Consider the following 21,521-nt stretch of genomic DNA (forward strand, 5'->3'; position numbering starts at 1 on the left):
GACACCCACTAAAACCCCCTTTATTCTTTCATAGTGTTTTATGCAATAAAGTGTTTTTATACAATGCAGTGATGAAAAGCCACCAACTTCATCAGAAATATAGTGTCTTATGCAACATAGTGATTAGAAGACACCGCGATGTTGATATAACACCATGGCAGAATCAGCCTTGTAGTGATTTACATTTCTTTCATATGACACTATATTTCTTTCATAAGACACTATATTTCTAAAACCCCCTTTATTCTTTCATAGGACACTATATTTATAAAAATCCCCATTTAAAACTCCCTGTAGTAATCAAAACAGAGAAGACACCCACTAAAACCCCCTTTATTCTTTCATAGGACACTATATTTCTAAAACCCCATTTTTAAAACACCCTGCAGTAATCAAAACAAAGAAGCCACAGAACAGACCGATTTACAATTCGACCACTTTTAAAACAAACTGAAGTCTACTGATTATACTACACTATTAACTCATTTACATAACATATTACACCCAATAAATCCTTTATAAAACCCTAAAGTACTAAACCGTTTTTTACCAACATCAAACACTTCAATAAACACCATTTGACAACCATGCCATTTACCGAACATCAAATCGCTAATAAAACACTAACCTGGTTTCGATAGGGATAATTCTCGCTTCCTCTTCAAACCTGCTGGCTTCATAGTTCCTTTTTTTGGTCCATAGAACACTCGTTGATCCTTGATTCTCCTGTTAATAGAACACCATTGTCATCTGATTAGTGAAAAATAAAACACTTTACGTTCAACTGGATTTTGACGACGAGCCCTTCTCCGTTTACCTATAAAACCCTTCTATGCTTCTTGCAATGTAGTTTGTTAGACGGAAAATATCCGGAAAGTATAAAACTATTGCTTTGACGGGAACGTCGCTTGTTTTTAGGAGATTGATAGGGGGTTTTGGTTGTGTTGGATACAGTTACCATATTTGAAAGAATGGAAAAGACACTATTGCCCTTCAATTTTACATCAGTCCCTTCTAATTAAAACACAATTTACATTTTAATACCCTATTGATCTCAACCATTAGATCAAAAATCCAATGGTTTAAAACACTTCTTACACTTCTTACACTTTAGACACTTTTTACCATATCCCTACCCTATATATATATATAGTGGGGAACCCGCGCGTTGCAGCGGGGTCGTCAATACGGGACGAGAACATAATTCAAACCTTAAAGCGATTAAAAAAATCGTATACAAGTGTGTATATAAATAAAAGCACATGCGCTTCGCTGCGGGGTGCTATTAATAAATACACTGTTTACGAATGCTTTGATTAAACTACCAAGCTTCGGATTGGCGATTTGAACGCATCGAGTAAGCTTACCGAGTTCTTCACGAGGCGTTTGTGTTATCACGTTGAGAAGACAGCCACACGTCCGCTCATCCGGAGTTATACCAAGTGCGATGATTCGGTCAAACGTTGTCACCACATCGTCTGTCCGGTCGGCTTTCCCGTAGCATTGTATTAGCGAGATTAAAACGTATATATTTGGCTGAAAACCGGACTCCACCATTTCTTTCAACACGGCCTCTGCCTCTACGACCTTTACGCAACACGAGAATATTGTGATCGTCGATGAATACGTCCAGTTGTTGGGCTTACAATCCGCACACGACTTCATGTCGTCAAGTAACTTAACAGCTTCATCGACGAAGCCGATATCAGCACACATAGACAAAAGGGTGTTGTAAAGAACGTTATTCAAATTCATCCCTTTTGCTCTCATCTCTTTGTACACGATCATTGCGTCATCACCGTACCGCGCTTTACGTATGCGCGAATAAGTGAAGCGTAAGTCGCCCAACCAGGCGTTAATCCACTACTCAGAAGTTACTGATAAATCGACTTAACCTGCCACGGTCTCTTAGCTCTTCCCATAGCGTCTAACAACGTATTATAACACACCAAATTCGGTTTGACACCAAGCGCTTTCATGTCTTCAAAAACTGTCAAACACCCATCGAAATTCCCACTTGTCCCGTTAATTTTTATAATCGTTGTGAACGTTACCGCATCAAGTCGCCACTTCTCAGTCCTCGAACGATCATACAACCTCAACGTCATATCCATATTCCCAACGCGTCCGTAACAATCAATCATCACCTCGTAAGTAACATCATCATTTGGCTCAACCCCAAACGCCGCCATTTTCTCAAACCACTCCACAGCCTTCCCGGGCAACAAGCTCCCGAGTAACATTCTCCTTCGGAACTGGCTTTCCTACTCGCAAACAAGCACCATGAACAACAGATCGAAACATGCATCTTCCATCTCCAGTTATACCTGTTCATAGAAACAAATTTCAAACAAAAAATCATTCAGCTATGCTGCTTGAAGACGTATAAATCTCATGATATCAATCCATAACCAATCACTCGCACAGATCAGATAGAACCAAACATACTAATCACATCTGAATTGCTAGTTTCGTCCCTCGAGGTTGGCCCTCAAGGACGAAAATGACAAGATTTTGAAACCACGAAGACACAGATGTGATAAAACAAACCTTTAGATGAAAGTTGCAAAATGGCCAAACCTCAGGGATGAAAATAACTTTTTAATCTACATTAAAAGTACTACAGTTTACATGAATAAATTATTTTCAACATGAAAGGCTGGATATTTTTTTACATAAAAACTGAAAAAAGCAAACTGGTTTTGGCTGGTTTGACCCGTCCAACCAAGTTCGTTAAACTGGCCAAATTAAGTCATGCCGAATGCGAGTAAATACCTGACAGTTGCCAATGTCATGAATGACCACAAACATGTTCAGTGGCGGATCTAGGATTCCGACCAAGGGGTAACGTTTTATAAATAAGCCGTAACGAAATCGAAAAAACGTCAAATTTTTCCAAAATTTACACTAATTTTTCCAATTTTTTTCCGATCAAGGGGTCGCGGACGCCACCCCTTAATAAGCTATAGGTCCGCCCCTGAACATGTTAGCAGCTGCAATAAGCCATTTAGGCTTCTGTAATGAAATAAGAACATTATCTGCCACATCATTTCCAAACATATAGTATCAAATTAAAGCAACCAGAATATAAGCCACAACCACCCTTCTCCACATGGGTCCCTTGGAAGGCTTCTAGGGTGTCGAGGGGATCGTTTCTCTAGCACAATGTCGATCTTGTTAAGTTCTTTAAGTTTAGTTAATAAACTTTGCTACTGTAGTTAGTGCCCTGAATGTAGTCTGTAGATATATAAAACATTGGGCTAGTATTGTAAGTAGTTAAATATGTAAACGGTGTGTCGCGTTCATTACTGAAACGCTGCGACGGTTCCCCGGTGGTATTCCGGCGTGTATAAATAGCACTAATAGGGATCAGTTGTATTCATTCGTTCATACAGAAAATAATAATACGAATCAGTTGTTTATTGTCAATATGATCGGTGTGTATCTTGATTTCGTTTATTTATGTTAATCAATTCGTTTAAAGGGCCATCAAATCTAACCAATGAACTGAAGCTATTAGCCTAAAAAGAACAGTAGGTACTACGTTATGAGAAAAACTCACAATTTTTAAATTTAAAGGGGAATTACCTCAAGGGGTACAGGAGCTTTTGGGATAACCCTGCATGTGAGTAAACAACAATGATTTACATTGATCAGCAAGCAGTAACCTCAAGAAGAAGAATTGTTGTTAGTGTATTGTGTATATTACCCAAGAACTCGGCAACCTCCATCGGAAACTCTCTGAGCTATCATACCCATTATACCAATACTGCCACCACCATACAGCAAACTTATCTTTCTATTAACCTGCAATCAACAAAAGAATCAAAATAATCGCAAATTTTAAACATTAGCTAACAGTTTCATTATTTATCTAAAAACCAACAATTAGGTTAAACAATAGACTCACAGATCTCAAACTGCATATCAAATCAAATTAGTAAATTACATCAACCAAAAGTGTTAAAATCACAACAAACCAACACAGAACAACGAAATCTCAAACCACAAACAATAAAACATCAAATCATCATGATACAGTTGAATCGAATAACCGCAAAAAACAAATCGAACCTGTTTGACGGATTCAGCAATCGCTGGACCGATGCCGTTGCAGGGAAAGAGAGTGGCGCGAATCAGATCGGAAGAGGTAGAGGAAAAGCTCCGATCAACGGCTGAGAAAAGCGTGACAGTATCGAATTGTTTTGTAGAAATCTTGTTGTTGAGAATGATGTTCCATTGAAGGGTTGTATGGGTGTTATATACCCTAATACAAAGAAAGAGAGGAATAGAAACTGTAGGGAGAAACGGAAGGGCTATTAGGTTTCTTCCGATTAAATGTGAAGATCATCCTCGCCTTATCAATTTCTACGTTCAGGAACGACAATGGGAAACATCATTGAATCGAGGGCAAAATTGGGAGGCAGGGATAAAAAAAATTAGGGAAAAAGCCATGACTCTTGGTCTGCCATCTTAAAATTTCAATGAAAATTACCTTTTTGTACATGGGAAATGCTTATATATAGTATATAGATATATATATTCTTCAAATGATTGAAATTACGTATTACATTACATATAGTAAGAGCATCTCCAACAATTGGTTTGTTGGAGTAGTCCGCTCCTTGAATCAAGACAATTCCGGATGACCAGCATTGGAGCATGGTGACTATAAAGGTTTGGTGGTTTGGAAGAGTTAAATGCCCGGATAGTCCCTGTGGTTTGCCATTTTTTTACCTTTAGTCCCTAACTTTCTAAAATTACAGCTATAGTCCCCAACTTTTCAATTTTCGTTCCCGGATAGTCCCTGTGCCTAACATCAGTTAGTTTTCTCAGTTAAAAGGGTGTGAAATGACAAAAATACCCTTTTGTTAAAACATTAAAAGAAATATATTATTTATTTATTTAAACAAGTGGGACCCACCATCCTTATCTTTATCAACCCAACCCATCCCACCCCACCCCACCCCACCCACTTCATCTTCCCCACTCCTCACCATCTCCACCTTTCACCACCACCATCCACATTCCACCACCATACCACCACTTGATTAAATAAAACAACCTGCATATACAGGCCAGAAAGCTTCATAATTCAGTACATTAAGCATCAATTTTATAAGGATTAAAAAGACCTGTTTGGCTCCATCACCGCCCTTCGTTGCACTAAGCAGCAACTGATCATCGATAAATCTAGTACCAACGCAGTAATGGTACAGCTTCTGATTCAAGTTTTCATCTAACTCAAGGTCAGGACTCAGGAGGTGCAAAGGAGCCAGCATAGGGATCGACAAATAAAGGCTCTACATTAGAAATCCAAAACTTAAACGAGTTGAAACAAGGAGTTCGATAAAATGATTGTTCACAACAGTGGCGGAACTAGAACATTAACTCAGGGGCATCACAAATTTTTTTTTACCGTGTAATCATACAATATTAAAAAAACAACGAGAAATAAATAAATTAAAACAAATACCTAATAGATTTGTCCTGTTATTTTTTTCATAGCTTAAAATCGTTCCATCACATCGTCGTCTTTTACTTCATGTAAAAAATCTTTTTCGACCGCACAAACCATAGCATTGGTGAAAAATTCCGGGCCCATTCGATTGTGTAAATCCGTCTTGACAAACTTCAATTTCGAAAAACATCTTTCAATGGTTGCGGTTGCAATCGGTAAAACATATAACATTATAACTGGTTTGGGCTAACATATAACATTATAACTGGTTGGGCTTTAATAACAATTGGTTGGGCTTATTATATACAATCTTCATTATTGAATGCTTACTCTTCATAACTGGGCTTTAATAAACTGATTTGGGCTTATTATTTACAACTGCAATTTGGGATTACAATTTATTTCAGGGGTGTCCTCGTAGTTGTTTTGGGTTGTCCTTTGTATAAAAATCAGAAAAATAAAATAAAATTTACACTACCGGTACAAAGTTGAGCCGTAGCCCGTGCTACGGCTAATTACTCTCTAGGTCCGCCCCTGGTTCACAAGGTTTTCGATGAAATGACTGAAAGTGTTACAAGATCGAAGGGATTCTTGGAAACGAAAGGAGGCGCGAGTGATAGCAGATTGGAAGTAACGATGGTCATGGCTATTGTCTTGGTGGAAGTTGGTTTTAGCTGTAATTTTGAAGCGGTAATTTCTGCTCTTTCTATGATTTGAACGATGAGATGAATTGCTGGTGCTTGTACCAGAAACGATTTAATTTCCATGAGAGCTTGTTAAAGAAGTTCTGTTATCTGTTTGTACTAATTGGAAGTAACCAGAATGATAGTAACAAGTGGTGAAAGGTGGTGGTGGTGGTGGTGGTGAGGAGTGGGGAAGATGAAGTGGGTGGAGTGAGGTGGATTAGGTTGATGAAGATAAGGATGGTGGGCCTCACTTGATTAAATAAATAAATAATATATTTCTTTTAATGTTTTTAAGGAAAGGGCATTTATGTCATTTCACACCTTCTTAACTAAGAAAACTAACTGATGTTAGGCACAGGGACTATCCGAGAACAAAAATTGAAAAGTTGGGGACTATTGCTGTAATTTTAGAAAGTTAGGGAATAAAGGTGAAAAAATGACAAATCACAGGGACAATCTGGGCATTTAACTCGGTTTGGAATGGTTTATTGTTGGAGGAAAAAGTGAGGTTTTAGAATGGTAGTGGTTTGGAATGATGTGGCTTTTAACTAGAAGTGTGGACCAAGTTTATTGTTGTTATTTATCTTTTGGATATAATTTTATTTAAAGCAAATGAAAATAATTTTATTGGTATGTAATAAATTATATTTGTTAAATGGGTCGTGTTAGCGGGTTCAATCCGACCGAACCCGAAAATTTTAGACGGAAAGAGCATGAACCGAACATGAAAACCATGTCATACATATGAACCCGAACATGGCCCGAATATTCGCAGGTTGGCTCGAACACGACCTGGTTCAACCCGAATTTTTTATTTTTAATGGTTTTTCCGCAAATTAATATTTTAAAATTAGAATTTACTAAAAAGAACGCAAATTTATATAATACAATTACAATTAAATTATAAAATCTTATATCAATTTTTTAAGTTATAATTATGACGTAAAACACACACTTAATATAATTTACGGCATAAAACATATTGCAAAAATATAATATAATATAAATTGGTTAAACGGGTCAACTTACTAACCCGACCAGATTGACCCGTACCTGATCCGTTTAGCTAAACAGGTTCATGGTTTAACGTGAAATTAACTCAAACCCATTTAGGTTAAATCCAAACCTGTAAATTTTGTGTCAGTTTGGAATCTAGAAATTTACATCCCTAGGTTCACCCTTCTGTGGGCTTGTTGACGTTTGTGTTTTTAAAATTTATATATTAGATATATTATCGTAGTTGGTGACTTGGTGATCCTCTTAAATAAAAAGGATTCCAAATTTTTATACGGTGTCTTGATAATACACCAAAACATCTTATTTATAATGGACGTAAATGACAAAAATTAAAGATGGCATATGACCATAACTTTCAACTTTTTAAAGATGGCTTGTTATGACCATAACTTTGACTCTTTAAAGATGGCTTGTTGACAATTGTCTATTTTAAAATTTGTGTTAGACATAATATCATAGTTTGTGGTCCTCTTATTTCATCAACTTTGTATGGTGTCGTGATAATACACCTAAACATCATATTATAATATACCGGACGTAAATGAAGAAAATTAAAAATGACTATTAAATGTATTTTTCAAATCAATGGTTAAGATGAAAGTGTAGGGGAAGGAGGAGTGCAATGTTATCTTGGGAAAATCTAATTTATGAACTTTCTCTCTCCACATGCAAGGCACATGTATAGTTCACCCCCATTTTTTAAACGTTCATAACTTTTTATACCAAATTATTTTTTCATAAAAATTTCACCATAAAATCGAGCGTATTTTTATCTTTAATTTGAGTACCATATTGCTATATAAAATAAGAAGACTAAAAAACCCACTAAAATGTGTTGTAATCTATGTTGTATAACATTTTTTTTTGTGCTGGATTTTTGTACTATATTTTTGTACTAATTTTTTTGTGCTGAATTTTTTTGTCTTAAATTTTTTTTCTCAATTTTTTGTACTGGATTTTTTTTACTACATTTTTTTGCTGAATTTTTTTGTGCTATATTTTTTGTACTAGATTTTTTTGTGCTATATTTTTTTTGTACTACATTTTTTATGCTATATTTTTGTACTAGATTTTTTGTGCTATATTTTTTTGTACTAGATTTTTTGTGCTAGATTGTTTTGTACTAGATTTTTTTTTTATTTTTAAAAAACAAAAGGGGTGCCACATGTCATTTTCACTCCTATTTATAAGGACCAAAATACCCTTGATTCCTACTTATTAGGAGTGCCACATGTCATCATCACAATCCTTCTTAGGCTATTTAGGCAAAATCCACTTTTTAGTGGATCCTTCCCCTAAATGCACATGTCAAATTGGGCTGATATAATGGGTCAACCTGATCTGTTAAGACACGAACATGATAAGACATGAATCTGAAATACGTAAACACAAACATGATACGAAATCTTATTGTGTCAGATTTTTGAAACATGAACACGGACCTATTAATAAACATGTTACACGAAACGACATGTTAAAACACGAAAAAATTACCAACGTGTCATACGACCTGTTAAGACACGAACACGACCTGTTTAAAACACGAACATGACCGAATTAGGGAAGCTGTAAACCGAATTGGGAATGGTGGTGTTTGTGAGAGGGAATTAAAAATTAGGGTTTGGATTGTTGAAAAAGAACCGCGTGTGTTTATATATAATTCATCCCAGGTCCCACAACTGATAACCCCATGTCCACACTCTCATATAATATTTTTTAATTTTTAATTATTAATATGTACTTAACTGGTCTTAACAGGTTAACGGGTTTTAACATGTTTAGACACGAAACCTATTAAGGTCTTAATGTCTTATCGTGTTGATCTGTTTTAGATACGAAACCTGTTAAAGTCAAACACGAAACATGATAACTTCGTGTAGGTTCTTGTCGTGTATTGGTATCCGTGTCAGAATTGTCAGCCCTAATGTCAATAATTGAAATAGTATGTTTTATATTTGTCTCCAAGCTTAATAATCAAGATTCCCTCATGCTACGTGGTGGAAATTTAGTCGGTATGAGTTCGGTACTGATAGAATACCAATACATGTTAAAAGCAACCGAAAGAGAAAACTCAAAAAATAAAGCTTTGATATGACCAAAAGGATATCAACACGAATTTTACATCGATTATAATTATTAAAACAAATCTCATTACCGGTACCCAGAATTGTTTGTTTTAAATTGTTAGATGTTGATTTCGTTTAGTTTTAAATTGGTATACTATTTTGATTTGACTTTGACAATGCCTCATATTTGAATTTGGTCAAAGTAACTATTTTGGTTGTTCATATATGGGTCAGTTTATATAAACCTTAGGAGTTGGCCTTGAATTCATAAGAGTTATGGATATCCAGTTTCCATTTTCTCCCCTTTTCCTCTCAATAGGCCTCCTCCTCTTGTTTGTACTAATCAGTGTGTTCAAAAGCTTCAACTCACGTGATTCAAACAAAAACCTTCCTCCACAGCCATGGAAGCTCCCTCTAGTTGGCCACATTCACCATCTCCTAGGAGCACCACCACATCAAGCTCTAAGAAACATAGCCCGAAAACTAGGACCAATTGTTCGTCTACAACTCGGCCAAGTCTCTGCTATCATAATCTCATCTCCTACTTTGGCAAAAGAGATTATGAAAAATCATGATCTCTCTTTTGCAAATAGGGCCAAGGTTTTTACTGTTGAGATCGTGTCGTACAACTACAAGGACATAGCATTCACTCCTTACGGTGATTACTGGAGACAAATGCGCAAGATATGTGTCTTAGAACTTCTAAGTGCAAGAAAAGTTCAATCATTTCGATCTATCCGTGAACAAGAGTCATGGGACCTGGTTGATTCCATTGCTACACAAAGATCTCAAACAATCAACCTCTCTGACAAGATTTTTACCATGATTAACACCATTGTAACCAGGCTTAGTGTTGGGAGTCGATGCAAGGATCAAGCCGTGCTTCTTGCATTGATTCAAGAGGCTATCGAGTTGTCTGGTGGTTTTGATGTTTCTGATCTCTTTCCGTCTATCACAATACTGCCTCTAATTACTGGCACAAGGAAAAAGATATTGAATATACACAACAGGATCGATGTGATTTTGGAAAGCATCATATCGGAGCACAGAGAAAGTCGTGTCAACAGAACTAGTGACCATGCGAACGAAGAAGATCTTGTTGATGTTCTATTGAGGCTCAAAGATGAAGGTGGTCTTGAGTTTCCATTAAGTTTTGACAACATCAAAGGCGTCATCCTGGTCAGTTTAATTTTTTTTTTCCTTACTTTACAGTTTTAACATATAATGACTACTGACTAGTTATAAAAACAATTTCAAGAAATATGATCTTTCCCATGGGTTAAGTTAAATTAAAAAGCCTATATACGTTTAAATATAAATAAGGTTAAATTCCTGACATTAGTAAATTCCTCAAAGTTCATTTTTATGGTTAAACATATAAAAAGGTAGAATTCTAGGAACACAATTGAGTAAAACTTTAAGGAATTAATCACTTACACTTGCATATTAAAAAACCGAACTATGACTCGTGTAACCCGTTTATATAAACGGGCGAATGAGTTAGGGAGTTGGGAATGTGTTCTTGCAATGACATTGAAAACTATGGTACAGAATATGTTTGTAGCAGGCTCCGACACTTCTTCAGTGACAATCGAATGGGCGATGTCAGAGCTAATAAAGAATCCAAGGGTGATGAAGAAAGCACAAGATGAACTCAGACACGTACTTAAAGGAAAGACTAAAATCCACGAATCAGATATTGAAGAACTAGACTACCTTAAACTAGTCATTAAGGAAACTTTAAGGTTGCATCCTCCTCTTCCTTTTTTGTTACCTAGAGAGTGTCGGGAAAGTTGTGAGATCGGAGGATTCCATATACCAGTCAAAACTAAAGTTCTAATCAACACATGGATGATTGGACGAGATCCAGATTATTGGATTGACCCTCAAAGTTTCATTCCTGAGAGGTTTAGTGAGAATTCTGTTAACATGATGGGAACAAATTTTGAATATCTCCCGTTTGGGGCCGGAAGAAGAATGTGTCCGGCCATGCTCCTAGGCTTGGCGAATGTGGAGCTTCCGCTCGCGATGCTATTGTACCACTTCGATTGGGAACTTCCAAATGGACAAACATATGAAAATTTTGATATGTTCGAGTCCTCTGGAGCTACTTTAAAGCGGAAGAATGACTTGCTTTTAGTTTCACATCCTTACAACACCAAATATTAGCATTTTGTATTGTAATCGATTTTTACTTTTCAATTTAGGCTCTTTATATGTAAAATATTTGTGCATCAAGGAATAATTTAAACCTTTTATCAATTTTTGTAGCAATTTAATTACGACATATTATTCATTACATTGAAAGCTCGACAGAACGAAATAAATCCATCTCGGTTACCATCATTACAGATATAACAAAAAAAAAAAAAAAAAAAAAAAAAAAAAAAAAAAAAAACAAACTCCCTACATCCATTGTTATGGGATATTATATCTAGTTAAATTAAACAAACCATGATCTGGCATCTACACCAAGAATTCAAGTATTGTATATGCATGTAAAGATTCTAAAATTAATATAATTATGAAGTTACAAGAAATGAGCCTAATGTAACCCTGATAAAATGTTGCATTAGGCCTTGAAAACATTGCATTAGCTATAGTTTAAGCCGTTAGTAGAAAACCGAAATAACTAGTTACGATAGGCATCAAGGAGCTAAAAGAAATATGTTCTTTTTATACATATGTTTATAAAAAAGCACTTACCTAAGTTTCCTTTTTTAGTTAGAACAAATGCAACCTTTTTTTACTATCAAATGCAACTCTATCGTATCACTGTTTAAAGTACTAAAACTTTTGTTAATATGCCATAGTATCTCAATTACATCAACACAATATCATAAATATAATAGATATCTTGTGTTATAATTTAACATATGCCCAAACTAAAATAACAATGGAATAAAAATAAAGTTGTCAATTACAATGATAAAAAGTAACGGAAACCTAGTACTTGTCTCAATAGATCCTGAAGTACTCCAATAGATAAGTTTTTCCAAAACACGTCGCATCGTAGCTTCAAACTTTGCTCTTTGGTTGTCAAATCTTTTTACAAGGTAAATAATAACGTGTAAACTATAATATGTAATTAACTCATTAAAAGGTCTAAAATCTATATCTATATCTATTCTATATAATATAATAAATGAGATGGATTTGGGACACTTGGCATGTTGCGGTGGAACCTTAAGGTGATTTGGGAGGGAAAACATATGAGCAACTCTATAGAAGGTTTATTTTTTAAAAATTTATTTTTGGCAACCCTAATTTATTTATGTATTCATTCTCCATCTCTTTCTCTAGAATTGAAAACCTTAACTTATTTTCTTTAGCAATTCCTTACACATCGATACTCTCTGCTCTTCTTCTCTATGTTCAGAGGTGAGGTTAGGTATGTGTCATCGTATCATTTGCAATTCAATGTTAGCCTAACCTTAATTTTCTTCTTTTCTTCAAACCCTAAAAGTGAATGTTCTTTGTTGAAGATTGAAGATCGACACTTTGTGTTCAATCGATTTCAACAGGTTTGTTTGGATTTTGTTTTATTTTATTGATACATGTGACATTTAATTTTTTTATTTTTAATCTGAATTGCAATTGAGTTATGTTAGAAGAGGACGATTTCAATTTGGAGGCTTGTAAATTGAAGCAAGGAGCTCCTCGAACCAGAACCACGTATACGTTATACAACCTTCAGGTCTTTGTAATTAAAGTACTAATTCAGTCATATGAGTCTATTAGGGGAAATTATTTATTTTACTTTATTATGGTGGTTATCGAAAAAAGTAGATATGTTATTTTTTAAGTGTTGATATTGGATCTTTGTGAGTTTCTATCTCATGTAGTTTATGATTTACGGCTAATGTTTTTTGTTGTGTTGTTTAAAACTTGAATGTTTAAAGACGCACATCAACTGTTTGATGAAATGCTTAAACCAAAATTTCAGGATGCAAATTACTGGCCTGTGAGTTTTGCCATGGACATCATCTAGAAATAAAATGGTTGTAGGTTATTGCCTCCCATTTGGACTTCTTTCTTTTTCAAATTAAATGCCTGTGATCTATAACAAGGTTTCAATATATTAGTTTCGAAATCTGTTTATGGTGTTGGTAGATTCATCTGCGTTTGATATGCTGGTAGATGAATCTGCATTTGTCGTGATGTTTTGTAGATAATTAGTTTGTCAAATATAATTACAAAATCTATACTATTTAAATGATCATTTATTTTTTAAGGCAAATTGGATTTAAATATTCTCAGCTTTCTCAATATGCCTGATAATAATCTCAACTCAGTTATTGGCCGATAATAATCCGAACTGGTCCACTTTTGGCCGATAATAGTCTGTGTTAAATATAGCTTAACAGAGTTAAGTTTTTTTTTTTTCCGATTTACAAACTGATGTTTTAGGGCTTTTGATTAGAACGAGGATACGAGTTGGTCGATGTAAAATTTTGTCACACCCCGATATTTCCACGTATTACTAGTGGGCCCGGTGGGGAGTATCGTGACGTAGTTGATATCATCATAGCCAATAATCACAATTTAATGCACAGCGGAAGTCTAAAAGTAAAATATTATAAACCGAATCGAAAGTAACAAAGTATTACAAACGGAATGTAAAGGATCCACATGCGGATCAAAATAAAAGAAGATAATTGTTCAACAGATTTTCAAGTGACAATGCTTGCAAGACTCTTATTTATTCACTCAGGAGTAGCCAGCCTATTCCGCCTACTACCTGTACTTTAGCCTTTTGGAAAATACGCCAGTTTACACTTGTAAATATAATTAACCGACACTTTTGAAAAAATGTTTTAAGAAAATTGATTTAAATGCATAAGGCACAAATAATCTTTTATAACTTGGGATAGTTATTTTAAAAATAATCTTGTATACAGATTTATATGTTTGCCGTCCGTTAGGGCCGGTTAGAAGAGCCGGACAAGATTAACTGACACACCACAGGTATAATTGTCACACCCCCAAAATACCACCTAGGGAGTGTCCCTGATAGGCGTGTGATGTACCAGCGATGAGCCACTAATTACATAGAACCCATACATGTTTCTAAAATAAAGTTCTTGATTATTAATAAAACATCATCCAAGTTCAAAAGAAACCAAAGTATTCAGCGGAAGCAAAACCAAACGAAGTTAAATAGTTTAAAACCAATATAAGGTATCAACAAATCAGAACACAAATCCCTCCAATCGACCCATGAGACTCCAGCCACTCCAGACAGCAAGTTCCAATACAAACAGCTAACGACCTACAAGCATGCAAACAAGTGTGTCAGACAACGCTGGTGAGTTCAAGGTTTTGGTACCGAGTTTAGTTTACCAGATGTATATACAAAACAGTTTACAAGTTGATTTGATGTTATCTACTAACACATACTTCAACCCAACTATTAAATATGTAAGACCCAAAGATAAAACATGTATGTAACACAACGACTAGCACATCTAAAACGTTCAATGTTCAGTCAAACTTCATCATGTACGGCCCAATACCAATCAACTAAACTAAGTGGATGTGTGTATGTGTTCAATAAGCGTGTGCGGCCCACCATCCCCATCCAAAGTTCCATTCAATCAACACAGCCGCCCACGTGATTTCTGTTCGGCCCAAATATCAATACCCCCAATGCAATAAATGAACTTTGGTAATTGCGTGTGACATCTCAGCCCACCATTACACGTTTCATGAGTATTTTGACTTAAATCCACAATTCATGTGCACGTGACAATGGGCCGAAAGGAGTTTGGTATCCAGTTTAAAGGTCCAACAGTGATTAAGCTAGGTGTGAGTTTGTCAGGCAATTGCATGTACAATAAGTTCAATTACTATTTATGAGTTTGAAAATTTATTCAGTCATCATTAATCATCACATTACATCGATTAGTTTACTAATTACATGTCATCATACAAAGCCTCACAACATCATATACTACAACGATCTATCGAACAGTTTCTGATCATGCAAAGCCTCACATTACATCGATTATATCAACTAAGCACGCACTCGGATTAATTTATAAACAACACTAAACAGGTTCTGATCATGCAGATTACTAGTGCGTATCACGATTATTTTCGCATGAAATCAAACATCCAGACAACTATGTTAATCCAAGTTACCAAAACAATCAACTCAAACAAGAGATTTAGTATACTAACCAAGATGTTCGACTAAACAAGTTGATGTCCTCAGACTACAAGATCGCTTCGAGAGGGGGGGGGGTTTCTTCAGTCGTGCGTGATCTAGGGGAAAGGCTGTAGGGTTTATTATTTAAGTTTGTGCCCTACTAAAACTAATGTGATACCAATACGAATTGTAATGTGATACGAATTAAAGTGTTGTGGCGGTTTGGCTTCTCAACCGATCTGGGCCTATGATCACTGACTTGGGCTTTAATCAATTTATATATTAATAACCGATCTGGGCCTATGATCACTTACTTGGGCTTTAATCAATATATATATATATTAATGGGTTGGCGGGTTTCATAAAATTGAGGTGCGGCCCAATTAAAACGACTATTATAATACGAACACGAGGACATAGCCCAATCATATACACGACACAAGATTCGGGACCGATTTACACACATTACACACATATTTACTCAAACACCTAATGTGTTTAGCTATTATGCTACAGTCACAAACGTTAACCAATTTATCGTCGCAGGGAACATACGAAAGAGAAATACGAGAAACAAGATCACGTGACGAAGAGATACTGACCTTGAAAGTTAGGGTTGTCACATCATCCCCAACTTGGAAGAAATTTCATCCCGAAATTTGACAAGTAAGCATAGAGGAGTGAAGTGAGAAATCAAGATTGTTGCGGATTTTGCTCAGGTGCCACATCATCCCCAACTTGAAGAGGAATTTCGTCCCGAAATTCACCAGCTGCATTAGAGTCAGGTTCACCAGGCTTGGACTTGTCCTTAGGGAATAAATGTGGATACTTGAGCTTCATCTGATCCTCGCGCTCCCACGTGAACTCCGGTCCACGCCTTGAGTTCCAGCGAACTCTCACGATTGGGATGCGGCTATGTTTACGCACTTTGACCTCCCGATCCATGATCTCTATCGGCTCTTCGACAAACTGCAACTTATCGTCGATCTTGAGTTCTTGAAATGGCACCACTAGCGTCTCATCAGCCAAACACTTCTTCAATTGCGACACGTGGAAGACATCATGAACATTACCCAGCTCAGCAGGTAACTCAAGCTTGTAGGCCACCTTACCGATACGCTCCAAGATTTTAAATGGCCCAACGTAACGTGGATTAAGCTTACCGCGCTTCCCAAAGCGTACGACACCCTTCCACGGCGAAACTTTCAACATAACCCGGTCATTAACTTCGAACTCCAACGGTTTTCTACGCTTGTCTGCATAGCTTTTCTGTCGATCACGCGCTGCTGCCATACGATTCCTGATCTGAACAATCATTTCTGACGTTTCAAGAACAAGCTCAGGACCTGTGATCTGGCTATCACCCACTTCAGCCCAATAGAGGGGAGAACGGCATTTCCGCCCGTACAATGCTTCGAACGGAGCTACCTGAATACTAGTGTGGTAGCTGTTGTTGTAGGAGAACTCGATCAGTGGCAGATGTTTCTCCCAGCCCTTACCAAAATCAATCACACATGCTCGCAGCATGTCCTCAAGTGTCTGGATGGTCCGTTCACTCTGACCGTCCGTTTGTGGGTGATAGGCGGTACTCATATCGAGTTGCGAACCGAACGATTTATGCATTGACTGCCACAATTCAGAGGTGAAACGCGGGTCTCGATCCGAGATGATAGAAGTTGGCACCCCGTGCCTAGAAACTACTTCGTTAAGATAAACTGCTGCAAGCTGCGAGAACTTATCTGTTTCCTTGATTGCTAGAAAATGCGCTGACTTCGTGAGACGGTCAACAATCACCCAAATAGTATCGTTTCCAGCCTGAGTCCTTGGTAAACCAGTGACGAAATCCATAGCAATCTGCTCCCATTTCCACATGGGTATCTTTGGCTGCTGAAGTAGACCCGAGGGTTTCTGATATTCCACCTTGACTTTAGCACAAGTCAAACACTTACTCACGTATGTCGCTATGATAGCTTTCATATTCGGCCACCAATACAAGACTTTGAGGTCCTGATACATCTTATCAGACCCCGGATGAATAGAGTATCGTGACTTGTGCGCTTCATCCATCACAAGTTCTCTGAGATCACCAAACAAAGGAATCCACACTCTTTCCATAATATAAATGATGCCATCAGATCTCTGCTCAAGCTGCTTTTTCATACCCCGCAAACCCTCAGCTTTAATGTTTTCTTCCTTTAATGCCTCAGCTTGAGCCGTACGAATCTTATCAGGAAGATTTGAATGAATAGTGAGTTGTAATGCGCGAACACGTTTAGGCTTTGTCTCTTTTCGGCTAAGCGCATCAGCTACCACATTAGCTTTACCCGGATGATACTTGATAGCGGACTCATAATCGTTCAAAAGCTCTATCCAACGACGCTGCCGCATATTCAATTCCTTCTGGTCGAAGATATGCTGAAGGCTTCTGTGATCGGTGTAAATGGTGCATTTGGTACCGTACAGATAGTGCCTCCAGATCTTCAACGCAAATACCACAGCTCCTAACTCCAAGTCGTGAGTCGTATAATTCTTCTCGTGCACCTTCAACTGTCGAGAAGCATATGCTATCACCTTGTCGCGTTGCATCAACACACAACCGAGACCCTGAATCAAAGCATCACAGTAAACCACAAAATCTTCCGTACTCTCTGGTAGAGACAAGATCGGTGCGCTGCACAATTTCTGTTTCAAAAGTTGGAAAGCATCCTCCTGCTTCGCTCCCCAAGAATAAACTACGTTCTTCTGCGTCAAGGAGGTAAGAGGTTGAGCGATTTTTGAGAAATCCTGAATGAACCGACGATAGTACCCTGCAAGTCCAAGAAATTGTCGCACCTCCGAAGGATTCTTTGGTGCCGCCCAATTCCTAATAGCGTCGATTTTAGCAGGATCCACGTGTATCCCCTTTTCATTAACAATATGCCCAAGGAAGTGTACCTCTCGAATCCAGAAGTCACACTTAGAAAACTTCGCGTAAAGTTGCTCCTTCCTCAGGAGCTCCAAGATAAGACGCAGATGTCGCTCATGGTCCTCCTCGCTCTTGGAGTAGATCAAGATGTCGTCGATGAAAACGATAACGAAGTCATCGAGGTACGGTTTGCACACGCGGTTCATGAGATCCATGAAGACCGCTGGCGCATTAGTCATCCCAAATGGCATAACCAAAAACTCGTAGTGACCATACTGCGTTCGAAAAGCTGTCTTTGGTACATCCTCCTCCCTAACTCGTACCTGATGATAGCCCGATCTTAAGTCGATCTTAGAATAAAAACTTGACCCTTGCAGCTGGTCAAACAAGTCGTCAATACGGGGTAACGGATAACGATTCTTGATTGTCACCTTGTTGAGCTCACGATAATCTATGCACATCCGAAAGGATCCATCCTTCTTCTTCACAAACAGTACTGGGGCTCCCGAAGGCGAAGAGCTAGGTCGGATAAAACCCCTATCCAACAGCTCTTGGAGTTGATTCGACAACTCCTGTAACTCTCCTGGCGCAAGACGATAGGGAGCACGAGCAATCGGGGCTGCTCCTGGCGCTAGGTCGATCTGAAATTCCACCTGACGATGTGGAGGTAAACCAGGGAGTTATTCAGGAAATACATCGGGAAATTCACGAACCACTGGAAGATCCTCGATCCTTCTCTCATCAGACTGCGAGTCAGAAACGAGAGCTAAAAGAGCAGGGTAGCCCTTACGTAAACACTTCTGAGCCTTCATGGCCGAGATAATACCAACCATGGCACCACTATGATGACCCTGAACCGATAAGGATTCTCCGCTAGGGAGAGGAATACGCACGATTTTCTCCTTGCAAAGAATTTCCGCCTGGTGCTTGGACAACCAATCCATGCCAACGACTACGTCAAAACTTCCAAGAGTAACAATGATTAGGTCAATGTTGAACACTTGACCCATGAGATCGAGTTTACAACCAAACAGAACATGAGAAGCCTCTATCGATTTACCATTAGCTAGTTCTACTATATGGTTAGTGACAAGAGGTGTAGGACTCAATCCTAAACGACTACTGAACTCCAACGATACGTAACTGAGATCGGCACCATAGTCGAATAAAACAGAAGCAAATATGTCGTTTATTGAAAACGTACCAGTCACTACGTTGCCATCATTCCTAGCTTCCCCAGCTCCAATCGTGAACACCCTCCCGTGTGCACCATTGCCTCCATTGCCCCCATTGTTGTTGTTCCTGTTGTTATTGTTCCCAACATTGTTGTTGTTATTGGCATTCTGATTCAGCTGAGGGCAATCTCGCTTGAAGTGACCCTCGTCCCCGCACTGAAAACACCCTTTCTTAACACCCTGATTCTGCTGAGGTTGTTGCCTTTGCTGTCGCTGGTGTTGCTGGTTCTGCTGTTGCTGCTGTTTTGGCTGTGGGGCTCTACAGTCTTTGGCCTCATGGCCCACTTTCTCACATCTACGACAAGTTCAGAGGCACTGTCCATAGTGATGATAGCCACACTTGTTGCACTGTGGCTTCTTTCCAACATAGGAACCCTGATTCTGATTGCTACCCTGGCCTTGATTAACTGAAGAAGACTGAATGAAACTGCGGTTGTGGTTGTTATCGGACCTTTTCTGGGATTGACCTACACTGGTTGCTTTATCAGTATCGTTCCACTTGCTTTATTATCACTAGCAGGTGTGGTGGCGGTAGCAGTCGAAGTAGTAACAGAAACACGTGGCGGCAAATTGCCACGTTCGACCTCTTGGTCAGTAATCTTATGTGCTAAACGAACAATACGGGCCAGATTGTCTAGGTTTGCAGCAGTAACGTACCCCTTAACAGCTGGTGCTAAGCCCTTGAGATACAACTCTATTCGCCGGGGTGGGGGTCGAGACAGGTTCGGGCACAAGGTTGCTAAATCACTGGACCTCCTCGTGTATGCTTCAATCTCAGATCCCTCCATTTTCAGATTATAATACTCGTTCTCTAGTTTCTGAACCTCATCACGAGGACAATACTCCTCCCTCATCAACTCCTTTAAGTCATCCCAAGTGGTGGCATTCGCCATTTCAATACCCAACATCTGAACCTGGGTATTCCACCACGTCAGGGCACCATCCTCAAGCGTGCCCGTAGGATACTTCACTCTGTCCCCAGCAGGACAGTTACACATCGCGAACACCGATTCTGATTTCTCAAACCATCGCAAGAGTCCTACAGCCCCTTCAGTCCCACTGAAGGTCTGTGGCTTACAATCCATAAACATCTTAAACATACAAGCAGGTGGAGCAGGTGGATTGTTTTGATTCGCAGGTTGACCAGCCTGATAAGCCGCTAGGGCTTCAGCTACACGAGTGTTGATTAAGTTGGTTAATTCGGCCTGCGTCATAGCAATGTGGCCACGTCCACCACCTCGGCCTCCTGCACGTCCACTCATGGTTCTTTATAAGAGAAGGGAACTATCTTAAGGGTCGAAACGAGGTAAAAGTCAAATTTCACATTAAAATCTACAACTATCAAGTTTTCACATAATAGGGCAGAATCCTTCTCACGTTTGTTAAGCCTCACTGGGACTTACATGCACCTCACGTTATTATTATGTGTGCACCCATAGTAATAAGGTAATTTGCATGCTCATCTCAGTGCCTCTTAACTTGCGCTAAAAGTTTCCCCCGCATTCAAATAGCCAAGCAGTGAGTACTACAGGATTATGATTCACAAAAGCCGAAAAGTAGTGTTACACTATCAAATCACCCAAAATATCTGATATGTTGTTTTCATGTAAGTTGTGGGTGTGTGACCGCTAAACAAGTAATGCATAAAGTAACAGAAGACGAACCTTGCAATCTGGAGCTGAGTGTCAAGGTCGATTTTTGAAGTTGTTCGGTTATAGTCTGGTTTTATAAAAACGCTTTTAAAACCAAGTTCACTATAACCAGTGGCTCTGATACCAAACTGTCACACCCCCAAAATACCACCTAGGGAATGTCCCTGATAGGCGTGTGACATACCAGCAATGAGCCACTAATTACATAGAACCCATACATGTTTCTAAAATAAAGTTCTTGATTATTAATAAAACATCATCCAAGTTCAAAAGAAACCAAAGTATTCAGCGGAAGCAAAACCAAACGAAGTTAAATAGTTTAAAACCAATATAAGGTATCAACAAATC

At 38.2% G+C, this 21,521-nt stretch overlaps 1 protein-coding gene across 1 annotated transcript; it reads left to right on the forward strand.

The window, feature by feature from the left end:
• The first annotated feature begins 9,506 nt into the window (after positions 1-9,506).
• LOC110890868 (cytochrome P450 71AV8) lies at positions 9,507-11,492 on the forward strand. Its single transcript, XM_022138520.2, has 2 exons — positions 9,507-10,409; positions 10,782-11,492. The coding sequence occupies exons 1-2, from the start codon at positions 9,507-9,509 to the stop codon at positions 11,397-11,399; spliced, it is 1,521 nt and encodes a 506-aa protein (XP_021994212.1). The 3' UTR covers positions 11,400-11,492.
• The last annotated feature ends 10,029 nt before the right edge of the window (positions 11,493-21,521 follow it).

This window comes from Helianthus annuus, chromosome 11, assembly GCF_002127325.2.
Source record: "Helianthus annuus cultivar XRQ/B chromosome 11, HanXRQr2.0-SUNRISE, whole genome shotgun sequence".
In the NCBI taxonomy this organism is placed as follows: domain Eukaryota; kingdom Viridiplantae; phylum Streptophyta; class Magnoliopsida; order Asterales; family Asteraceae; genus Helianthus; species Helianthus annuus.